This window comes from Lepidochelys kempii, chromosome 4, assembly GCF_965140285.1.
Source record: "Lepidochelys kempii isolate rLepKem1 chromosome 4, rLepKem1.hap1, whole genome shotgun sequence".
NCBI classification, from domain to species: domain Eukaryota; kingdom Metazoa; phylum Chordata; order Testudines; family Cheloniidae; genus Lepidochelys; species Lepidochelys kempii.
In genome coordinates this window covers 30,891,517-30,911,447 of record NC_136383.1, presented here as the reverse complement: position 1 = coordinate 30,911,447, position 19,931 = coordinate 30,891,517, and the positions used below count along the sequence as shown (strand labels likewise).

General features: G+C 40.3%; 1 protein-coding gene across 3 annotated transcripts in view; it reads left to right on the top strand.

The window, feature by feature from the left end:
- PAPSS1 (3'-phosphoadenosine 5'-phosphosulfate synthase 1) overlaps positions 1 to 19,931 on the top strand; it is a 74,443-nt gene that overhangs the window by 21,043 nt on the left and 33,469 nt on the right. For all 3 annotated transcript variants that reach the window (XM_073340852.2, XM_073340853.2, XM_073340855.2), the window contains exon 5: positions 2,918 to 3,036. In XM_073340852.2, coding sequence (XP_073196953.1) covers positions 2,918 to 3,036 — 119 coding nt within the window. The remainder of the gene's footprint in view (positions 1 to 2,917; positions 3,037 to 19,931) is intronic.

Here is a 19,931-nt window from a genome sequence, read left to right as displayed (position 1 = left end):
AAATAAAACAAAAACACGCAAGTCTAGGCCTAATTCAGTAGGAAACTAAATGCAGGTAAACCTCACCCTCAGAGATGTTCCAATAAGTTTCTCACAGACTAGACCCCTTCCTAGTCTGGGTCCAGCAATCACTCACATCCCCATACTTACTGTCCTTTGTTCCAGTTTCTTTCGGGCATCTCTTTGGGGTGGAGAGGCTATCTTCTGAGCCAGCTGAAGACCAAATGGAGGGGTTTCCAAGGCCTTTTATATTCTCTCTCTTGTGGGAGGAAAACCCTCTTGTTCTCCTGTGCAGAATCACAGCTACAAGATGGAGTTTTGGAGTCACATAGGCAAGTCACATGTCCATGCATGACTCAGTTATTTACTGGCCAATGCCATTGTTTACATGTTTGTTTGAACGTTCCCAGGAAAGCTCAGATGTGGATTGGCGTCTCCCAAAGCGCATTGTTGGTTAAGTGTTTCTTGATTGGGCACTTATTGAGAATAGTCCTTTCTCAAGAAGCTGACCAAATGCTTCACTGAGGCTACTTAAAATCCAAAACACATTGAGATACAACTACATAGCCAATATTCATAACTTCAGCTACAAAAATGATATACACACACAGTATAATCATAACCAGCAAATCATAACCTTTCCATAGACACCTCACACAACAACCTTTGTACGATATTTGCTGCAAATATTGTGACAAAACTCTGTCCTTGCCTCTGTGGGTCCTGCGTTTCCTGGTGGATTTTGCTAGCCTCAGAGGCTCACTGTGACCCTCTAAGTAACCCTTCTCTCTCTAGAGACAAGGCTCACAGTCTACTGAGCCATTTTCATCATAAGCCAGCGAGGGAGGTGAGGAGAAGTTATCCTTCCTTGCACAGTCTGTTATCTCAGTGATCTCAGTCTCTGTTATCTCAGGGGGCAAAGGTGCGGGGGAGCCCAGGCCCACCCTCTACTCCGGGCTCCAGCCCAGGGACCCTAATAGTATCAGCTATGGTATCTGACCTTTTAGAAACATGACATGTACAATTCCCTGGGCTACTTCCCCCACAGCAGCCCTCACTTCCTCAAGCTCCACTTCACCCTTACCTCAGGGCCTCCTGCCTTGTGCCTAATATGGTGTGTACTACTCAGCCTCTCCACCAACGCAACTTCCTCCCACAGCTCCTGACATGCACACTCACCAGCCTAACTGGGAGGCTTTTAACTAGTTTCAGCCAGCCCCTGATTGGTTTCAGGTGTCCCAATCAACCTAGCCTTCTCCCTGCCTTCTGGAAAGTTCTTAATTGGCCCCAGGTGTCTTAATTGACCTGGAGCAGCTGCCATTTTACTTATCCTGGTACTAGGAATTTGTTTAGCCTGGAGCTAATATATCTATCTCCCACTACTTTTCCATAGCCATCTGGCCTTGCCCCGTCACAATATATAGTAGTGGTTGCAACAATGATCTATACCGTCACAGTTTATGTCAATAATGTCACACACTGATAGAGAGATATGCATAGCTGTTTGCTCCCCCAGGTATTGATTACTTACTCCTGGTTAATTAATAAGCAAAAGTGATTTTATTAAGTATAAAAAGTAGGATTTAAGTGGTTCCAAGTAATAACAGACAGAAGAAAATAAATTACCAAGCAAAATAAAACAAAACACGCAAGTTTAAGCCTAATACATTAAGAAACTGATTACAGATGAAATCGCACCCTCAGAGATGTTCCAATAAGTTTCTTTCACAGACTCGACTCCTTCCTAGTCTGGGCCCAATCCTTTCCCCAGGTACAGTTCTTGTTAGCTCCAGCTCAGGTGTTAAGTAGCGGATTTCTCATGTCTGGAACCTCTTTTGTTCTGTTCCACCCCCTTATATAGCTTTGGCACAAGGTGGGAATCTTTTGTCTCTCTGGCTCCTTCTAAATGAAAAAGCCCCAGGTTTAAGATGGATTTCAGTATCAGATGACATGGTCTCACATGTCCTGTGAGACCCCAAGTTTTAATTCTTCCCAGCCTGACTCACAGGAAGGCTTGCAAGTAAACACAGCCGTTTACAACCAGTTGTCCTAGTTGTTGGGAGCCATCAGGATTCCAAACCACCATTAATGGCCCACACATTGCATAATTACAATAGGGCCTTAGTTATATTTCATATTTCTAGTTTGATACAAGAACGATACATTTATACAAATAGATGACCACACTCAGTAGATTATAAGCTTTGTAATGATATCTTACAAGAGACCTTTTGCATGAAGGGAATATGAAGCATATTCCAGTTAAATTATATTCACACTCATTAGCATATTTTCATAAAATCATATGGAGTGCAGCTTCACAATGGGATTGCCTCCCTGGATGGAGAGGCATGATAGCATGATTGGTTAGAAGCTCTTCTGTTTCAGAGTAGCATGTTAAGTAGAGAGGGCAGAGAAAATGATATGGTGTCTGATTTGGGATGTAAATACAGTCTTTAGGAGTGTAATAGCCATGTATAGCAGGCTTTAACAACTCACTTAACTACTTTCAGCTGTATTAGAAAAACCGCTGTGATGTTTTGCCCTTTAGAGTTCTGCATGTTGAATCAAAAACTTGTTAATCAATCTTGAGTGCGGATAAGCAAAATATATAAAGATTTAACAATGCATTCCGTATCAAAGCAATTACAGTAAGGACAGCCAAAAGGGTGTCTAATTAGTAACTTCAGATTGTTGTACATTGTGCTTTTGCAACACTCCCTTCCTCATCCGTGGTATATTCTGTTATTTACTGTAGAAGGGTGCATTTAGAAAGATCGGACAGTGATAATAAAGGGCCTCATTTAAAAAGTCAGTCACCATACAAAATAGTGTCAAAGAAGTTAAAACTAAGTACTCTGCCATACTGCATGTCTGAAGTATGGAGGAATTTTCAGTTCTGTCTTCTGTCATGCAGGTTTTACTGGTATTGACTCGGAGTATGAAAAGCCTGAGGCCCCAGAACTAGTGCTGAAAACTGATTCCTGTGACGTGAATGACTGCATTCAACAAGTAGTGGAACTTCTTCAAGAAAGGGTAAGGAGATGTGGTGGTGTTGTCTATTGATTTAAGTTTTGGTTTAAATTTATCTCCAAATTTGAATTCTTTTAAAAATAAGTTTTATGAAACTAAAGAGCTATAAAAATCTTTTCCACAATTAAAAAAAAAAAATCCACTGTGAACAGTTGTCTTTAAACTCACCCTGCAGAGTCTTAAAAACAAATGTTGTAGCAGTAAGAACCTGAAAGTGGGAAATAGACTGCAAACAAAAATGAAACTTAATTCATTTTTGTTGTCTAAGCTGAGAGACTCAAAAAGTAAGGAGCTCTTCTGATACCTCACAACTTGTTCATCAGTAATATCATGGTATAGTGCGTATAGCAACATTATAAATAAAGTTATGAACATCAACTGAAATCCATGGCTGAAGAGTATTTCCCAGTTAAGTCTGGGGAGTGGTTAAACCAGTTCCTCAAAGACAAAGGGCAAGTTAATGCCCCAGCCAGGTGTCAACAAAGCTAATGAGCCATTACCTACCAAGTGGCCATTATTTACAAAAAAGGGTGTGCAGGGACAAAGACTTGCATTTTAGCACAGAAACAGCATGGAGATTTTTTTCTTCCTGAGACTGGCAGTCTTCTAGTTTCCAACTGGAAAAGCTTTTAAAAGAGGAACAGGGGCAAACACCCCAAGGGACCTCCCCCCCCCCCCCATCTGCCTCTGGCATGGCACCTAAGACGACAGAGGAAAACAGCCATTAGACTCTGGAGGGGATGTGGGTCCTGACCTGAAGAGTTTGGTTAGTAATCTTTCTGGAAGTGTGTGGTGAGAAATTTTGCTTAAATCTAATATAGTTTAAGCACCAGTAAGCTTTTTATCTTGATGTTTCATGTAACCATTTTTGACTTTTATGCCTCGTTACTTGTACTCACTTAAAATCTCTCTTTTTAGTTAATATACTTGTTTTGTCTAATCCAGTGTGTTTTAGTTGAGTGTCTGGGTAACTTTTTAAGATAAGATGGTATATTATTCCCTTAAAAGAATAATTGAGTTAATACATTTGAGCAGTCCAAGAGAGAACTGGGCAGTACAGGACGTACATTTTGGGGTGGGGTTAGGGGAGGGGATGGGAATCTGGGACTGGGGGTATGATGTGATTAGGTGTGATGTGGCAAGGGTGACACAGCCCCTCACTGTTCTGACTTTTACTCCAGTATGTCACATAAAGCCACCCCTGTCACTATAGCGTCTGAGCACCTCACAATGTTTAATGTATTTATCCTTGCAGCACCTCTGTCAGGTAGGGGCAGTACTATTCTCTTTATTTTACAGAGTCTCTGTGTCTCAGGTCCCCAAGTGACTGTGGCAGAGCAAGGAATTAAATCTAGGTCTCAAGTCCTAGGGTAGCACCCTAGCTATAGGCCATCATTGTCTAAATATATACAGGGAATACATACAGGGAAGCATTACTTGCCATATATAGAATGTTATTAATAACTTGATCTCAGGATCTCTGCACTTCCTACTAGGAAAAGCCATCTCTGTTCTAAAACTTCATAATTCAAGAGACCAGCAGCATGTGAGCCCATGTAACGAGTCTCCAGTTCTTTGCTCAGTGCACTGGGTCTGGTATGCTGACTAGGGTTTGGCGTTTTTCTCAATTAAACCGGTTTACCCTGCCCCTTGCTTAGGCCATACTGTAGCACTTACTAAGAAGAGAGAGAGTGAATAACTATTCAGGGAAGGGCATGGGGGACTTTCTTGCCATTCCTCCCCTGAAGGACGAAGAGGGTGAATCCAGAAGGGAGTGTGGATGTGCCAGAGACTGTCTACACTACATCGTTTACAGTGGCGCATCAGTAGTGCTTCAGGGGAAGACCCTCTAAGCTGATGGGACAGAACTCTCCCATCGGCTTAACTACTGCCTCCATGAGAGGCGGTACCTATGTTGGTAGAAGAGCCTCTCCCGTTCACATAGTGCTGTCTACACCAGTGCTTAATTTGTCACTCAGGGTGTAGACTATTCACACCCTTGAGTGATGTAAATTATACTGAAGTAATTTGTAGTGTAGATATAGCCTTAGTCTCAAGTGAATTATGTATGCTTTAAGAATCTATTAGGAGTAGTATTTTACCTGTAATAAGCACGTGGATTCTCTTTTTTAGCAATCTATTAGGACTAGCAGAGGAAAAGCAGAGGGAAGACAAGATTAAAAAATTTGATTTTGTTTAAAATAGTTATGGAGCAATCCTTATGCAAAATGTTGGTATTCCTTGAATTTTTTGAAGGGAAACAAGCAGCTTTGATGTCTTCCTGAAATCTGTGCTAAAAGCTGGTAGTTTAATGGCTATCCAAGGGTTATGTAATCCCAAATTAGGGGAGTAGGTGTTAAATTGGTATGGGATTCCTCATAATCCTGCATCTTCCATTTCACTCATGCTTTTGAAATGGAGTAGGAGGAGGTTTCTGGAGCACTGAATCATGTCTGGATTCCTGTGAATCTTGTCATGGCTGGAGAAGTGCTGGATGTAGCAACATCAGTACTGGTACAGTCCTCCACTAGGGGGCATGGAGAGCTACAAATAGAAGGAGAAGATGAGTTTCAGACTTAGAGTTGAATTGCGGAGATGCACAAAAAGATGGAAGGTAGTAGTGAAATAGCGGAAGATGTTAGTTCTTGCTGGGTTTGGTTCATGTTCTCTTTGGTGATACAGCTGTAGTAACTGAAGAAATATCATCAGTAGGATTCAGGAAGGAGAGTTGATGAGAAATAGACTCTGAAATGGGACTGTGCATGTAGAGGGGGAAGAAGATACAAAATATATCTCCATGGGCTCCTCGGAGAAAAGGAGTGAGGGAGACTAGAGAATAAGACAGTACGGGAGAGAAGTGAGACATCAAAGGGGGTTTTGAAGAAATCTTACTGCAGAGGAGATGAGAAATCTTACTGCAGAGGAGATGAGACAAGGAAAAGAAAGGAGTTAGGACACAGATGAAATGTAGGAATTTGGGTTTCTTTTGGTTATAGTTAGTTTGGTGGCTGAAAAAACCTCAAGCACCCTGTAAAGAAAGAACCTTCTCACCACTGCCCCACATATTAAAATTAAGAAACCTGAATGACAAACTAGAGTATAATATGATCTCCCGTTACCAATATCCATTCTGCTGTAATACAGTTTTAACAATCAGTAAAAAGCATACTGCTCAAACTTCTTTGTCTAAGGTTCAGAGACTAATATTCTCATTGTTAAACCAGGAGGGGAACTGGCCTGTGTGTGATGTGAACAGCCAGAAGTATTGAATTGTTCTCTAAGGGTATGTCTACACTGCAATTAGACACCTGTGGCTGGCCTGTGCCAGCTGACTCAGGCTTGCAGGGCTCAGGCTAAGGGGCTGTTTAACTGCAGTTTTGATATTCTGGCTCAGGCTTCCATTCGAGCTATGGGTCCTAGAGCCCGGGCTCCAGCCAGAGTCCAAACATGTACACCACAATTAAATAGTCTCTTAGCCCGAGCCAGCTACCATGGGCTAGCTGCAGGTTTTTAATTGTAGTGTAGACATACCTGAAGGGTGCTTAAGTTGACCAGCAATATTGTTGCTAGCTATTTTTCTTTTGTTTATTGTTTAGGGCTAACTATTTTCCATTCCCTTCATTTGCTTAGTTACACGTGTTCCCATAATCTGTTCTGAGGAAGTTCTCCTTCTAGCTGGCATACTTTCCAGGATGTGACATCCTAGATTCTGTCAGTCTTAAAAAACACATTGTGTATGAAACACCATCCCCTGTAGTGTTTTATACATTTCACAGCAAAGAACAGCTATTAAGACAAAATCAATCAAATAAGATCTAAGCACTATCTGAGCTCTATGACATGACAAACAAAAAAGGTATTAGCCTTTATTAAAAAACAAAAACAAACCACCACCCCCAAAAACCCCCAAATAAACCTATGGTAGCTGTGAGGTTCAGAATATTACAATAACTGTGAACTAAAGAAACAAAGATATGGGCAGAGTCTAAATCACAAGAGCCTTTAGAACTCAAAGCCCCATACTCTCCAATCCACTTGAGTGTCAAGATACTTACGTCAGGGTCTCCTTTAAACAAAAATGTGTAAGTCAGTATACGTGCCAACAGATTGGTACTCTCTATTGGCTACAAATAGGAAGAATTCCTCCCATCCCATATTCAGCATTGATAAAGTGCTGTCACACTTGAAATTTAGCTCTGGTTTTGCATAGCCTGAAATAGTGTTTTATAATATACCTTCTGTGTCTGAAAGACATGCATTTTTTGTGGTTGTCTATTCAGTAACCAAGAGGAAAAGCTTCTGTCTCTAGCAACTTCCTTGAGATGCTTTAAAAAATGGCTCTGCGTCTCCTGTAATATAAGTTTGGTTTTATCATATTACTGTAAAATTAGAGTGACGTCATTAAATTTACTGGAGTGGCTCCTGATCCGAAGAGTTGTAACAGAGCAGGACCTATAACTTCTGGCTTTATTTTGTCTTGTGGCAAAATAGTCTTGTCTTCTTGAGGAAATACAGAAAAGCATAGTTTGGTGATAATTACTTTCTTATAATTTACACAAGCTGTGGTGCTTAGAACCTCATTGCTACTCACCAGCCAGTTTCTCAGTGGGGTTTCTAAGAAGAAGCTATTTGTCGCTAGGGTTCTTGGTCTCCCTCAAATTTCTTATTGATCATAGTTTCGCCACCTCTGGGTCAGCAATACCGTGCAGAACGTACGCTGCCCATTCTATAAACAATAACCATTAATCTGCTGGTATATAAAATGTAGAAAATACACATTTAAATTGCAGTGGTGTCACTTTTTCTGCTGGAAAAGGATGATATTAGGCCACACTTTGGGCAGTGATCACCTTTTTCAGCAAAATAAAGGACAACTATGTATGGCATGCAAGGGGTTAATTTTGATTAAAGAATACATAATTTCATTTATTTTTAGTTATAGTAATATAGTGGTATTAAGAAATAGTTGACAGAAGGTTTAATATTGAAACTGAAACAAATGCCAGGGAAACCTCTGGGTGAACTCTTAGAGTTCAGATTAGTGTTGGTTCTATTCTCATACAGTGCACTCCTTTTAGAACTGTCCCAGATGATTCAATTCTGATAAGTGGCTGATTTTTACAGTGGGAATTGCAAAGTGTGGATAAAATCAACTTGTTTTAGACAACCATCTTTTTTTTTTTTTATTCAATTGAGAAACGTCTCATTTACCGTAAGGAACGTCTTTAGACTTTAAACATATTAAACATGGAACAGAACCATGCCAGCATTCTAACTGAGCCAAATGCTACTATTATCATTATTATCACCACCACCAAATCATTTAGCTGGTGCTTTTGTTCAAAGCAATTATTAATCCTGTACAGCATGTTATAATTTTACACAAAGGAGTCAGTAGAGCTATATACCTCTTAAGGTAAAGATCCAAAGATATACATTTTAAAAATTGCTCAAATAACCTTCCACAAACATAACATATGAATGTGCACGACACTGACTTCTATAGCATAAATACAAATGTGAAACAACAAAACAGACTGTTTAACAGTATTGACTCAATATTTATTTTGGAGTGTCACGAACTGTCACTGTGAATGCACAGTGTGGGGTAAAAAAATACAGGAAAAGGCTGATTATTACAGGATAGAACACGTTTAAGTTGTAATACAGAAACAATTGCCTTGTGTCACTGTGTTTAGCCTGTGGGTGTTGCTGAAATACTGAACAGTGCGTTCTGTTAACTTGATGCGGAACACTAGTCACCAATAAGCCATAGAGAGTCACCCTGGGACATTTATGTAGGGATAATAGATCAGTGTCCAACCTGCTGCTGTATTTATTTTAAGGGTAGAAATGGTTTAACGTACTAAAATGAAGTATTTTTTTGTGATAGACCAATATTAAGGTAGGTTGAAAGCTATTTTTCTTCATGCTGAGGTCCACAGATCCATTACAAAGGTACTGCAGCGTGGGGGCAGAACCAGACCTGTCAGTTACTGGCAACAGGAGAATGTCCCACTTTCTGAAATCTACAATTTTATCTGTATCTGCAGCAGCCGATGGCTTAGCAGGACCTTCCTGTTGCAGAGCATTATTGAGGACCATTCCGAACTTCATTTCCAATTTTCAGACTAACATTTCAGTTCAATATATCTGTGTAATTCCCAGCTTTGTCCATTAGGTTCTTGAAGAGATTGTCCCCTTAACTCCCCTTTCCTTACTGCTTACCATTTCTTTCCTACCCTGGCCTCCATTGTATAAGGCCAGAAGATTCTTGTGTGTGCAGTCAAAAACTTAACCTGGTATCTGTAGTAAAGATAAATGTGGCTGTTTTCCATGGTGGTCAAGGACTTGATATCTTTTAACAGCAAGGGGAGATTTTATCTTCACTATACAGGCCCTTTGTAGACAGCCAAGTCCAGGCAGGCACTCTCTGTCCTTTCATTTGAGCATAAAATCATAGGTGGCAACCATTTAATAAAAAATATTAACTGTCCTCTGACAATATGTGCCTCAACATGTTTTCACAAGCAGCGCTAACATGGATGGACTGTATTGCAAGTATGGTCTGTCTCTCTCTCTGTCGAAAAGTCACATAGTCGAAGGGCTTCTGTCTTGCAGGTTGGGGGAATGGGATTCAGATGTATTTTATGCAGATATATGGAGCTTTGGTCCTTGAAATCAGGTGCTCAAACAATCAGTTCTGAGTTATCTTGGTGTGATACAATAGGAGACTTTACGGAGAGCTGAGGTTATTCAGTCATTAGAAAAATCTACTTAAAATCCTGACCCCTGCCAGTTCTAGAAAGGGATTTTTTGAAGTAGTCCGAAGTACAACAGGAGAAAATACCTCTTTGCAAGTGATTGCTAGATCAAGTTGCTAGATCAGGGCCAGAAGTTGCTCTCTTTTACCTTAGCGCAATCTACAGATCTTTTAACTCACCTTAGCTGGAGTTGGACCCTTGCTTAGTGCCAGCTCTCTGTTTGGGAGAGAAAGGACTACCTGTAGCTTTGGTCATCTGAGGTCCCTGGACACGGTCTTGAGGGATACGTTGCAGAGATGTGAAAGAACTTCAGGAGCAGCGTTGTTCTATTCCTAGTCTCAACAACCTACCAGAAGGCCGTCTACTTAAGATTGGAGCACTGTGATCTGCTTCCCGTCCTATTTCTAGCCTCAGAACCAGGGACAAGCAGAGTAGGACGCTGAAACGTCTAAAATTTCATAACAAAGGCTTATGTTTAAAGCATTCCCATATTTTCTGTCCTCAGACTATTCTGTTTTGCAGCTGGATGACAGCCTCTTCTCACAACTTAGATCATTTTCTGTTTGATCTTGTGTGTATTCCCTGCGTCTCAAGTCTCCCCACTGCCTGATGGGGAGGAAGTATTTGAACTTGAGTCTCCCACCAACTGGGAGAGTGCCCTAAAACTGAGCTATGGGGTATTCTGCTGTGGGTCTCTTGCTCTCCCCTGTTAAAGCTGTTAAAGCCACTTGGAGCAGGACAACTGGACCTCACCTCTCAGGAGAGTGTCCTAACCATCAGGCTGTCGTCCCTCACTCACACTGTCCTTAGAAGTGGGAGACACCTGTTCAAACCCTCTCTCCTTACAGCTGAGGGAGGCACTGAACCTGGGTGTGTCACCTTCTGAGTGAGTGCTCGAAGTAATAAGGGAGGAATCACCACCACCTCCTCTGGCATTTCTTGCAAAAAACAGCTTAGGTGCCTAACGCCAGGAGAGAAGCTGAGGATCCCAAGCAGAGGGAGGCACCTACCTACAACCTGGACTCAGGTGCCTAACTCCCAGAAAGGGGCAGAGCTTAGGACACACCCCTTTCCTTGGCATCTACTAGTGGCTACCTTGGGTGGCTCCCAGCCTAGTGTGCTAGTTTTTGTGGTTCCCATTCTTAGGTGCCTGTCTGTACCCGTTCATTGTATAGGGAGCCTAGGGTTAAATACTATGCCCAGTTTGTTCAGTCCTTTTCTTCAGGGCACCTTTTATTCGTTGTATTGATAACTTTCAGCAAACCACAAAATAAAACAGTTCAGCATAAGTCAAACAGCTACCTTTCCTTTGACTCCAGGGCTTCTTGCCAGAGATTCCCTGTTCCTGGCAACTCTTCCCCGTCTTCCTGTCACAGGGGTTAATCTGCATCCTGGAGCCCCTGCTCATGAAACTGAGCAGTTTCAGTCTTTGCCTGATAAGCACCTGATTCCTATAATCACCTAACACATCCCAGCTGGATCTGATAATCCCCTGTACCAGACACAAACACCTGTTCTTAATAGGCTCAGAACAGGGCTGGTTGGACCCCAGGCCCATTGGTCCTTAGTGGGTCAAAAAACTCTGTTACATATATCTGTCCAGTAACTCAGTATTCTTCTCCCACCACTCTACACCCATATTATCCTATCTCATCCATTGGCATAGTCTTCATTCCCACAACTGGTGAATGCAAAGAAACAGGTTTTTATTTATTTATTTTTTTGAAGGGGCATCTACCCAGTTCAGCCTAGCATCCACCTGCTGGAACACAAGGATTAATTGAGGTCTCTGAGCACTGCTCCTTCCATAGATAAGACTTGTTCTGATCATGACAGTCAATGTGTCTGAAAGAATTTTCTGCACTGCTATTATGAAAGGGATTCTTCAGTTTTGGGCAGAGCAAACTTTCCTGTCTCTGTGGACTGCACACTAAGGGGGATATGAATACCAAGAAGCCAGATTAGCAGGGTGGCTGCTGCACCCAGAAATATCTTGAAGTCAGTTTGGTGAGCTAATAGATCACATTGCATCTGGAAGCAGCGGTCACGGGGCCCTTTATATAGTGTCTGTGTTGGATCTTTGGATGCCTTTATCTTATTAGAAATCTGCTATTGGAAGACCATCCTCCATCTGAGACCAGACAGGTTTTTAATGAATTCTTGGTTGAAATGATTATTGCTCTCATGGAGCCCCAAAGAGATATTAACAAATAGAACTTATTCTACTGGTTGGTGCAAAATTTACTGGCTAATATATGTTAAACCAGTGAAACATAGTTGTTTGCAATGTTGTTGTAGTCATGTTAGTCCTAGGATAAAAGAGAGACAATGTAGGTGAGGTAATATCTTTTATTGGATCTACTGAAGAGGAGCCTTTTGTAGCTCTAAATCATGTACCTTCCACCAACACAAGTTGGCCCTGCACAACTGCCTGCCTTGTCTCAGTGAAACATTGTCACGCGTGGCCATCGCCCAGGAGGGCTTTCTTTATAAAGAAAATAGGAACCCGAAAGCCAATCCTTATGTGTAGAAGCCCTTACTGAGGTCTATAGGGATACTTTGCTGGAACTGAAGGATCAGGCTCTCAGTTTCTCACTTGACTCCTGAAAAATACACAGTTGTAAATATGCATAAACATATACAGAAATTCTGTATTATCTGTGCTATATTTTTGATTTGTACCTGTCTGTTTAGAGTAACAGAAATAGAATTCTGTTATGTGAAGCACAGTATGTTCCTGGAGCTAGTGATCTGATGTCTGTACTTTGATATTGAAAAATAAGAGTAAAGGGCATGCTGGATGGCCACCTGTGTCATAAAATGGAATCATTACAGGCCCACATACATCTTTCAGTATTCTTTTATTGAGAAACTTAGGCCATTTCAAGCATCGGAGCCTAATATTTTCAATATCAACATAAAGCATGCATACAAAATCTTGAATCTACTGCATTTTCATCATTTTAATATAAATTAGGGAAGCAATAGAGTGCATTTGACACAAAATTCATTATACCCATCTTTTAGTAAATTTTGAATAATTATTTTACCTAAAACCTTCTTTCCTGTCTCTCATGCCCTCCCCCAAATGTCCTTAGTAGTATTCCTAGGCAGTCCCCATTGAATCCTTGAGACCCTTTCTTAGCTAACTATCACAGAGGATGATTGGGTGGGACTTCTTTGGAGTCATAAGAAAAAGTGCTCAGCATAAGATAACTGAGTTAAAGATTTGTAATGGTGGGGGAAGGACTTACTGGATTAAAATGTAATGCACAGGAAGAAATCTATTGAGCAGCCTGTTTCTAAATCTTCAGTGTGTGCAGCGCTGCATATTCTCGGATATCAAAAAGATAAGCTAATGGAGAAAAGATCACTGTTGGTGTAACCTTGAGGAGATTTGTAAGTTTGTAAGAATAAGATTGGCAGTCAGTTTCAGTAGTAAAAGGGGGAGAGAATGGTTTAACATATTGATCTTAATGAAATATATTGTTTTGCATCATAAGAATGACAGCTATATTTTGACACAAATGAGGGGAAAAGCACTGGTGAACTGGTTTAAAGAGACTTCTATTTAATTCCTAAAATATGATTATTTTTATACTTTTATACTTTTAAACTGAAGATTTGAACACATATTGTAAGTATGTTCCACAACACTGTGGGCAGAGAAAAGCCTGCATCATCATAAAAAGTGCTCATAATATTAAGTATGATGAGGAATTTTTGTGTACATTAAACTTCACTAATCTTCACACCATATAGTCAACACAAAAGGTGGATCTTTTCCCATATCTCTCTGCAAAATTGAACAGCACATTTTAAGTTGCATAAGTTTTCTCTATCTTTACGAAATATACTACAGTGTGTTGATGGGGTAAGCTGTTTCGTATAATTAAAACAACTATAGTTGATCAAATCAATAAAATACAGGTATAATTGTTTTGAGTTAGTTAACTGGCTAATTTAAAAACTTGCACTGAATCTCCCAGTCATTCATGAGGTTGTGCTGTGGTTTCTATTTTATCAACTGCTACATTCTTTCAATTTATGTCATGTTGTCTATGACTTCTAGAAACAAGAATCAGGGGAGGACTGCTAATAAAGAAAAGGTGTAGGAGCGAAACGCCCCCTCCCCTCCTCCACTTCCTCTTAAGTTGCTTTGTTTTACAGAATATGGGGTAACTTTGAAAACATAGGTGCCTAATTTAAACCCAGTGTATTTAAAAAAATAAATAATTACATGTTTAAAACTATTAAAACCGTAAAATATACATGCATGTTTATACATATGCATACATTGTGGTTTTAACTGTGTTTGCAGCTTTGACCTAAAATATGTTTACTGTTTGTCTAAATATTATTTTCACAAAAAAAACAAAGTGTATTTAAAATGTTGATCCATAATTGGAGAGGGCTCTAAGTGCACCAAGGCTATTTAAAGCAGAAAATATTATCAGTGTCATGTACCCAACTTGCTACCTGTCGGCCCCAAAACATTTAAAATACCCAATGAACACTGATGTCTTTTTAATACTGTAAAATGCTTGTGACTAATATGAATATATAGTGGTCACCATTAGGATCTTGACAGTTGTTGCATGCAATTCTGGCCTTGTCCATGAGACTCAGTTTTCCCTGTACTTGAACTACTTCAGCACATGCTATTCCAAGCTGAAAGTATCAAAATTTTAATGGTAATTGCAGTACAGCAGGTGTCTGTACTACTGTATTTTTAATATCTGGTTTTTGTGGGCTTAACTCAATGTTAGTTGAATGACTGGTGTTACAAATGCCAATCTATTGGTGTAAATTAGCTGAAGACTGACTGTTCCTTCCTCTAATAGTGTATGCTTTTCGCTACTATCCGATGTGCTTAATAAATTGCTTGAAATGCCTAGGTTTTTTTTTTTTTTTGTATTGGTTTGACATGTAATTATATAAATGTACAAAAAAAATAAAAGGGAAATGCTTTATAAGCATTGAGGGATGTTCAGTGCAACTTTATCAACCTAAAGTGGTCACTAGATGGCCTGCTAGCATAGCCTTTTTACTGAAATTTCATATGGTTTGAAGACATATGGATTCTTCTTGCTGCTGTTTTTAATCTAAAGTGATGTTTTAAATACTGTTTTTATATCTACCAGGAACACTAGATTTACTAATGCTTTAAGTTATTTAAATGTCTGTCTCTTTGTGAAATGGTTTAATGTTCCAAAGTGAATTTTATACTGCACATAAAAAAACAGGTTTTTTTCACAAACAAATTTTAATGTGCTGTCAAATATATCTTTGGGTAGTGCGCACCTCCTTGGATGGGGGGAGGGAGTGTGTGCGCGCACGCGTGTGCGTGTGTGTGTAATATACACATTATACAGTTCAGATAGAGATTTTTAGTAGACATAAAATATGACTAAGTTTAACTTTCAAAGGCAAATTTGGATGCAGAAAATAAAGGGGGGAGGGGAATGTCATAACTTTGTTATGTGAGAGCACAGTGTTTTGTTAACAATATACCAAAATGCTTTTATGTTTAAGGAAAAGTGTCCTTCACCTCCCTTTTACGCTTATGGAGCAGACTGAAAGTTGTGCTTTTTTTTGTTTGTTGATTATTTTGAGGGAGGGAGCAATGTTTTAATTCTGTCATTAAATGAAGCTTTAATTTTCTCATAGCCGTGTGATGGAAGTTAAAATAAAAACAGAGGCTAAGCATTAAGATGTATGAAAGATGACCAAATAAACATTGCAAAATTTAATTTTTAATAATGAGAGATCTGGCAGCAATAATAGATACAGATCATTGACATATTCTTAGCTGGGTCTATGTAATTGAGTCTGTATTTTCTCATTATATACATAATTAAAATTGAATATCTCCATTTTTGTTTTGCATTCTGCATCTGCAGTAGATCAACTTTAAAACAAAATATTTTTACTAAAAACTTTATGGTAGAAAAATGTATGGATTTTGCAAAGCTGCATGCTGTGGAATTTAAGATTTTTATTAACAATAAAGAATGTAATATTTAATTTCTTTCATGTGTACAAACACATCAGGTTTATAACAGAATAAATGCCAGACTGTTCCCATGAACAGATTATTATAGTTCGTAATCTTGTTTAGAAAACTGTAAGGATTAGTAGATAGACCCTGGAGATTTCTTAGGTACTATCTTGCTCAACTGGAACTGTCTGCATGCATACTGTGGAAAGTGTAGAAGATGTTTTTATACACACAAAGCATGGAAAAAATACCTTCCCCCACCCCACTCTCCTGCTGGTAATAGCTTATCTAAAGTGATCACTCTCCTTACAATGTGTATGATAATCAAATTGGGCCATTTCCAGCACAAATCCAGGGTTTAATAAGAACATCTGAGGAAGGAAGGGGGGTGGGTTAGGAAAACAAGGGGAAATAGGTTATCTTGCATAATGACTTAGCCACTCCCAGTCTCTATTCAAGCCTAAGTTAATTGTATCCAATTTGCAAATGAATTCCAATTCAACAGTCTCTCGCTGGAGTCTGGATTTGAAGTTTTTCTGTTGTAATATCGCAACTTTCATGTCTGTAATCGCGTGACCAGAGAGATTGAAGTGTTCTCCGACAGACACACCCCTGGAACCCCAACCTGGGATATTCTATCTACTACCCAAGATCCATAAACCTGGAAATCCTGGGCGCCCCATCATCTCAGGCATTGGCACCCTGACAGCAGGATTGTCTGGCTATGTAGACTCCCTCCTCAGGCCCTACGCTACCAGCACTCCCAGCTACCTTCGAGACACCACTGACTTCCTGAGGAAACTACAATCCATCGGTGATCTTCCTGATAACATCATCCTGGCCACTATGGATATAGAAGCCCTCTACACCAGCATTCCACACAAAGATGGACTACAAGCCGTCAGGAACAGTATCCCCAATAATGTCACGGCAAACCTGGTGGCTGAACTTTGTGACTTTGTCCTTACCCTTAACTATTTCACATTTGGGGACAATGTATACCTTCAGATCAGCGGCACTGCTATGGGTACCCGCATGGCCCCACAGTATGCCAACATTTTTATGGCTGACTTAGAACAACACTTCCTCAGCTCTCGTCCCCTAACGCCCCTACTCTGCTTACGCTATATTGATGACATCTTCATCATCTGGACCCATGGAAAAGAAGCCCTTGAGGAATTCCACCATGATTTCAACAATTTCCATCCCACCATCAACCTCAGCCTGGTCCAGTCTACACAAGAGATCCACTTCCTGGACACTACAGTGCTAATAAGCGATGGTCACAGAAACACCACCCTATACCGGAAACCTACTGACCGCTATTCCTACCTACATGCCTCCAGCTTTCACCCTGACCACACCACACGATCCATTGTCTACAGCCAAGCTCTGCGATACAACCGCATTTGCTCCAACCCCTCAGACAGAGACAAACACCTACAAGCTCTCTATCAAGCATTCTTACAACTACAGTGACCCAACACTCTCACAAATCTTGGGAGACAGGCCAGTCCTTGCCTACAGACAGCCCCCCAACCTGAAGCAAATACTCACCAGCAACCACATACCACACAACAGAACCACTAACCCAGGAACCTATCCTTGCAACAAAGCCCGTTACCAACTGTGCCCACATATCTATTCAGGGGACACCATCACAGGGCCTAATAACATCAGCCACACTATCAGAGGCTCGTTCACTTGCACATCCACCAATGTGATATATGCCATCATGTGCCAGCAATGCCCCTCTGCCATGTACATTGGTCAAACTGGACAGTCTCTACGTAAAAGAATAAATGGACACAAATCAGATATCAAGAATTATAACATTCATAAACCAGTTGGAGAACACTCCAATCTCTCTGGTCACGCGATTACAGACGTGAAAGTTGCGATATTACAACAGAAAAACTTCAAAACCAGAGTCCAGCGAGAGACTGCTGAATTGGAATTCATTTGCAAATTGGATACAATTAACTTAGGTTACCTTGCATTAATGACTTAGCCACTCCCAGTCTCTATTCAAGCCTATTTCCCCTTGTTTTCTAACCCCCCCTCCTCCCCCCCTTCCTCAGACGTTCTTGTTAAACCCTGGATTTAAGCATAGAGGACTACTGCTATGTTCCTGGGTTAGTCAATGACTCATGGTTTAGCAAGATTGCGCATAAAGAACCATTTTAGACAAGTGGAAGATAACACAGTATTTCTAATGTCAACATATGTCTCTTGAATCTTGTATACCCTAGCATTTTATACTGTCCATCAGAAGATGACTGAGAGCCAGGTGAGAGATTTGATCATGGGCCTGATATGCTCACAGTGGCCTAAGCCATGGAGAAGGTTAGCAGATGCTTTCTGGACCATCTGGAGTTTGTGCATAGAATCACAGAATATCAGGGTTGGAAGGGACCTCAGGAGGTCATCTAGTCCAACCCCCTATTCAAAGCAGGACCAATCCCCAATTTTTTGCCCCAGATCCCTAAATGGCCTCAAGGTTTGAACTCACAACCCTAGGTTTAGCAGGGCAATGCTCAAACCACTGAGCTATCCCTCACCCCAAAGGCTTCACATTCAGCTGTAATCTAGCCTAGATGTGACAAATGCATGGTCCCTTGTGATCAGCTTATTATCCAGGAAGAAGGGATGAAGTTTCCTTGTGAGCTGGAGGTGAAAGAAGACATTTTTTTAGAAACTGATGTTTCCTGCTCATTCAAGCTTACTGAGGCATCAAAGTATCCTGAGGCTTTCTACCACATTGATGAATCGTGGCTGTGTACCTTCAGTGGAATGTGGATACTGTGTCTTATAGTTTTCAGAGTAGCAGCCGTGTTAGTCTGTATTTGTAAAAAGAAAAGGAGTACTTGTGGCACCTTAGAGACTATCAAATTTATTAACGCATAAGCTTTCGTGAGCTACATCCGATGAAGTGAGCTGCATCCGATGAAGTGAGCTGTAGCTCACGAAAGCTTATGCTCTAATAAATGTTAGTCTCTAAGGTGCCACAAGTACTCCTTTTTCTTTTTTGTGTCTTACAGTATTTTTCAGGGCTTCTTGAGCTTTGGCATGTGTGATGGGACCAAACTCAGTCAGGTGCAGTGGAATGGATAATACTATCTGGTCAGTGCTAGAAGCTTCTTTCCCAGGTAGCCCCATATGTATTCAGTCGACCTTGTCAGCAAAGTATGCAGACTGCTCTTCACATCAGTCGATGCTTAAGTCTGGTGTATAGGATGTGCAGTCTGGGTTGAGAAGATGGTTTACTATGCAATAGAGCTCTCATAGCCATGATTCTGCTCGGTCGTTTGTGGGGGAGGAGAACGCTCATTTTGCCTTCTTTCCTGCAGTGGCATGTATTTGTATTGTGCAAATCTTAATGAACAGCAAATAAAACCAGCAGCTTTTGTGCCATGTATATTTGTTTGAGCTTCCTTTTCACGTAAACTAGTTCTTAGAGATGGCATTATTTTCACTCTTGTCTATAGAGATTTATTAGTTCCTTGTCTAATAATTGGCCAGACATTCCTCCTTTTTTCCATAACTGCAGGTGCTTTATCACTTCTCTGTCCCACCTTGATTTCTGCAAATGATACCTATGATCTGTCATGCAGTTTACTCAAATGATGCCAGTTGCATAAGATGCAGAGAACATTCCTTTTTGAAACACTAAGAACAAACTGTCAGCGAATTACAGAAGCACCAATCTGTATATTAGTTGCAGGAAATGGAAGAATTTAGGAATAGATTTATATTCATGCTATGTTTTTGCAAATGACTTATTTTAAAGCTGTCTGCACCAGTTTTTTGCCTGTGTCAAAAACAGAACACAGCTAAAAGTTTTGCAAAAAGGGACATCATAATCTAAAAATTATAATAGCTGACTGACGAATGTTTCACTGACTTCAGTTACTAATACGACTGGAACACTTGGTTGGATTCTGAAACTAGCCATCACTGGAGAGGAATTAATTTTCTAGTGAAATTATATGGTGTTCCTCCTTTAAATATTTATCATTTTTCTCTAAGATGGTGAATGGACACTTGTGTGTGTCCTGTACATCTCATGGAATCTGTTACACAATATACATTTTTAAAATAGACAGACATGGAATAAGAAAAGGAGTACTTGT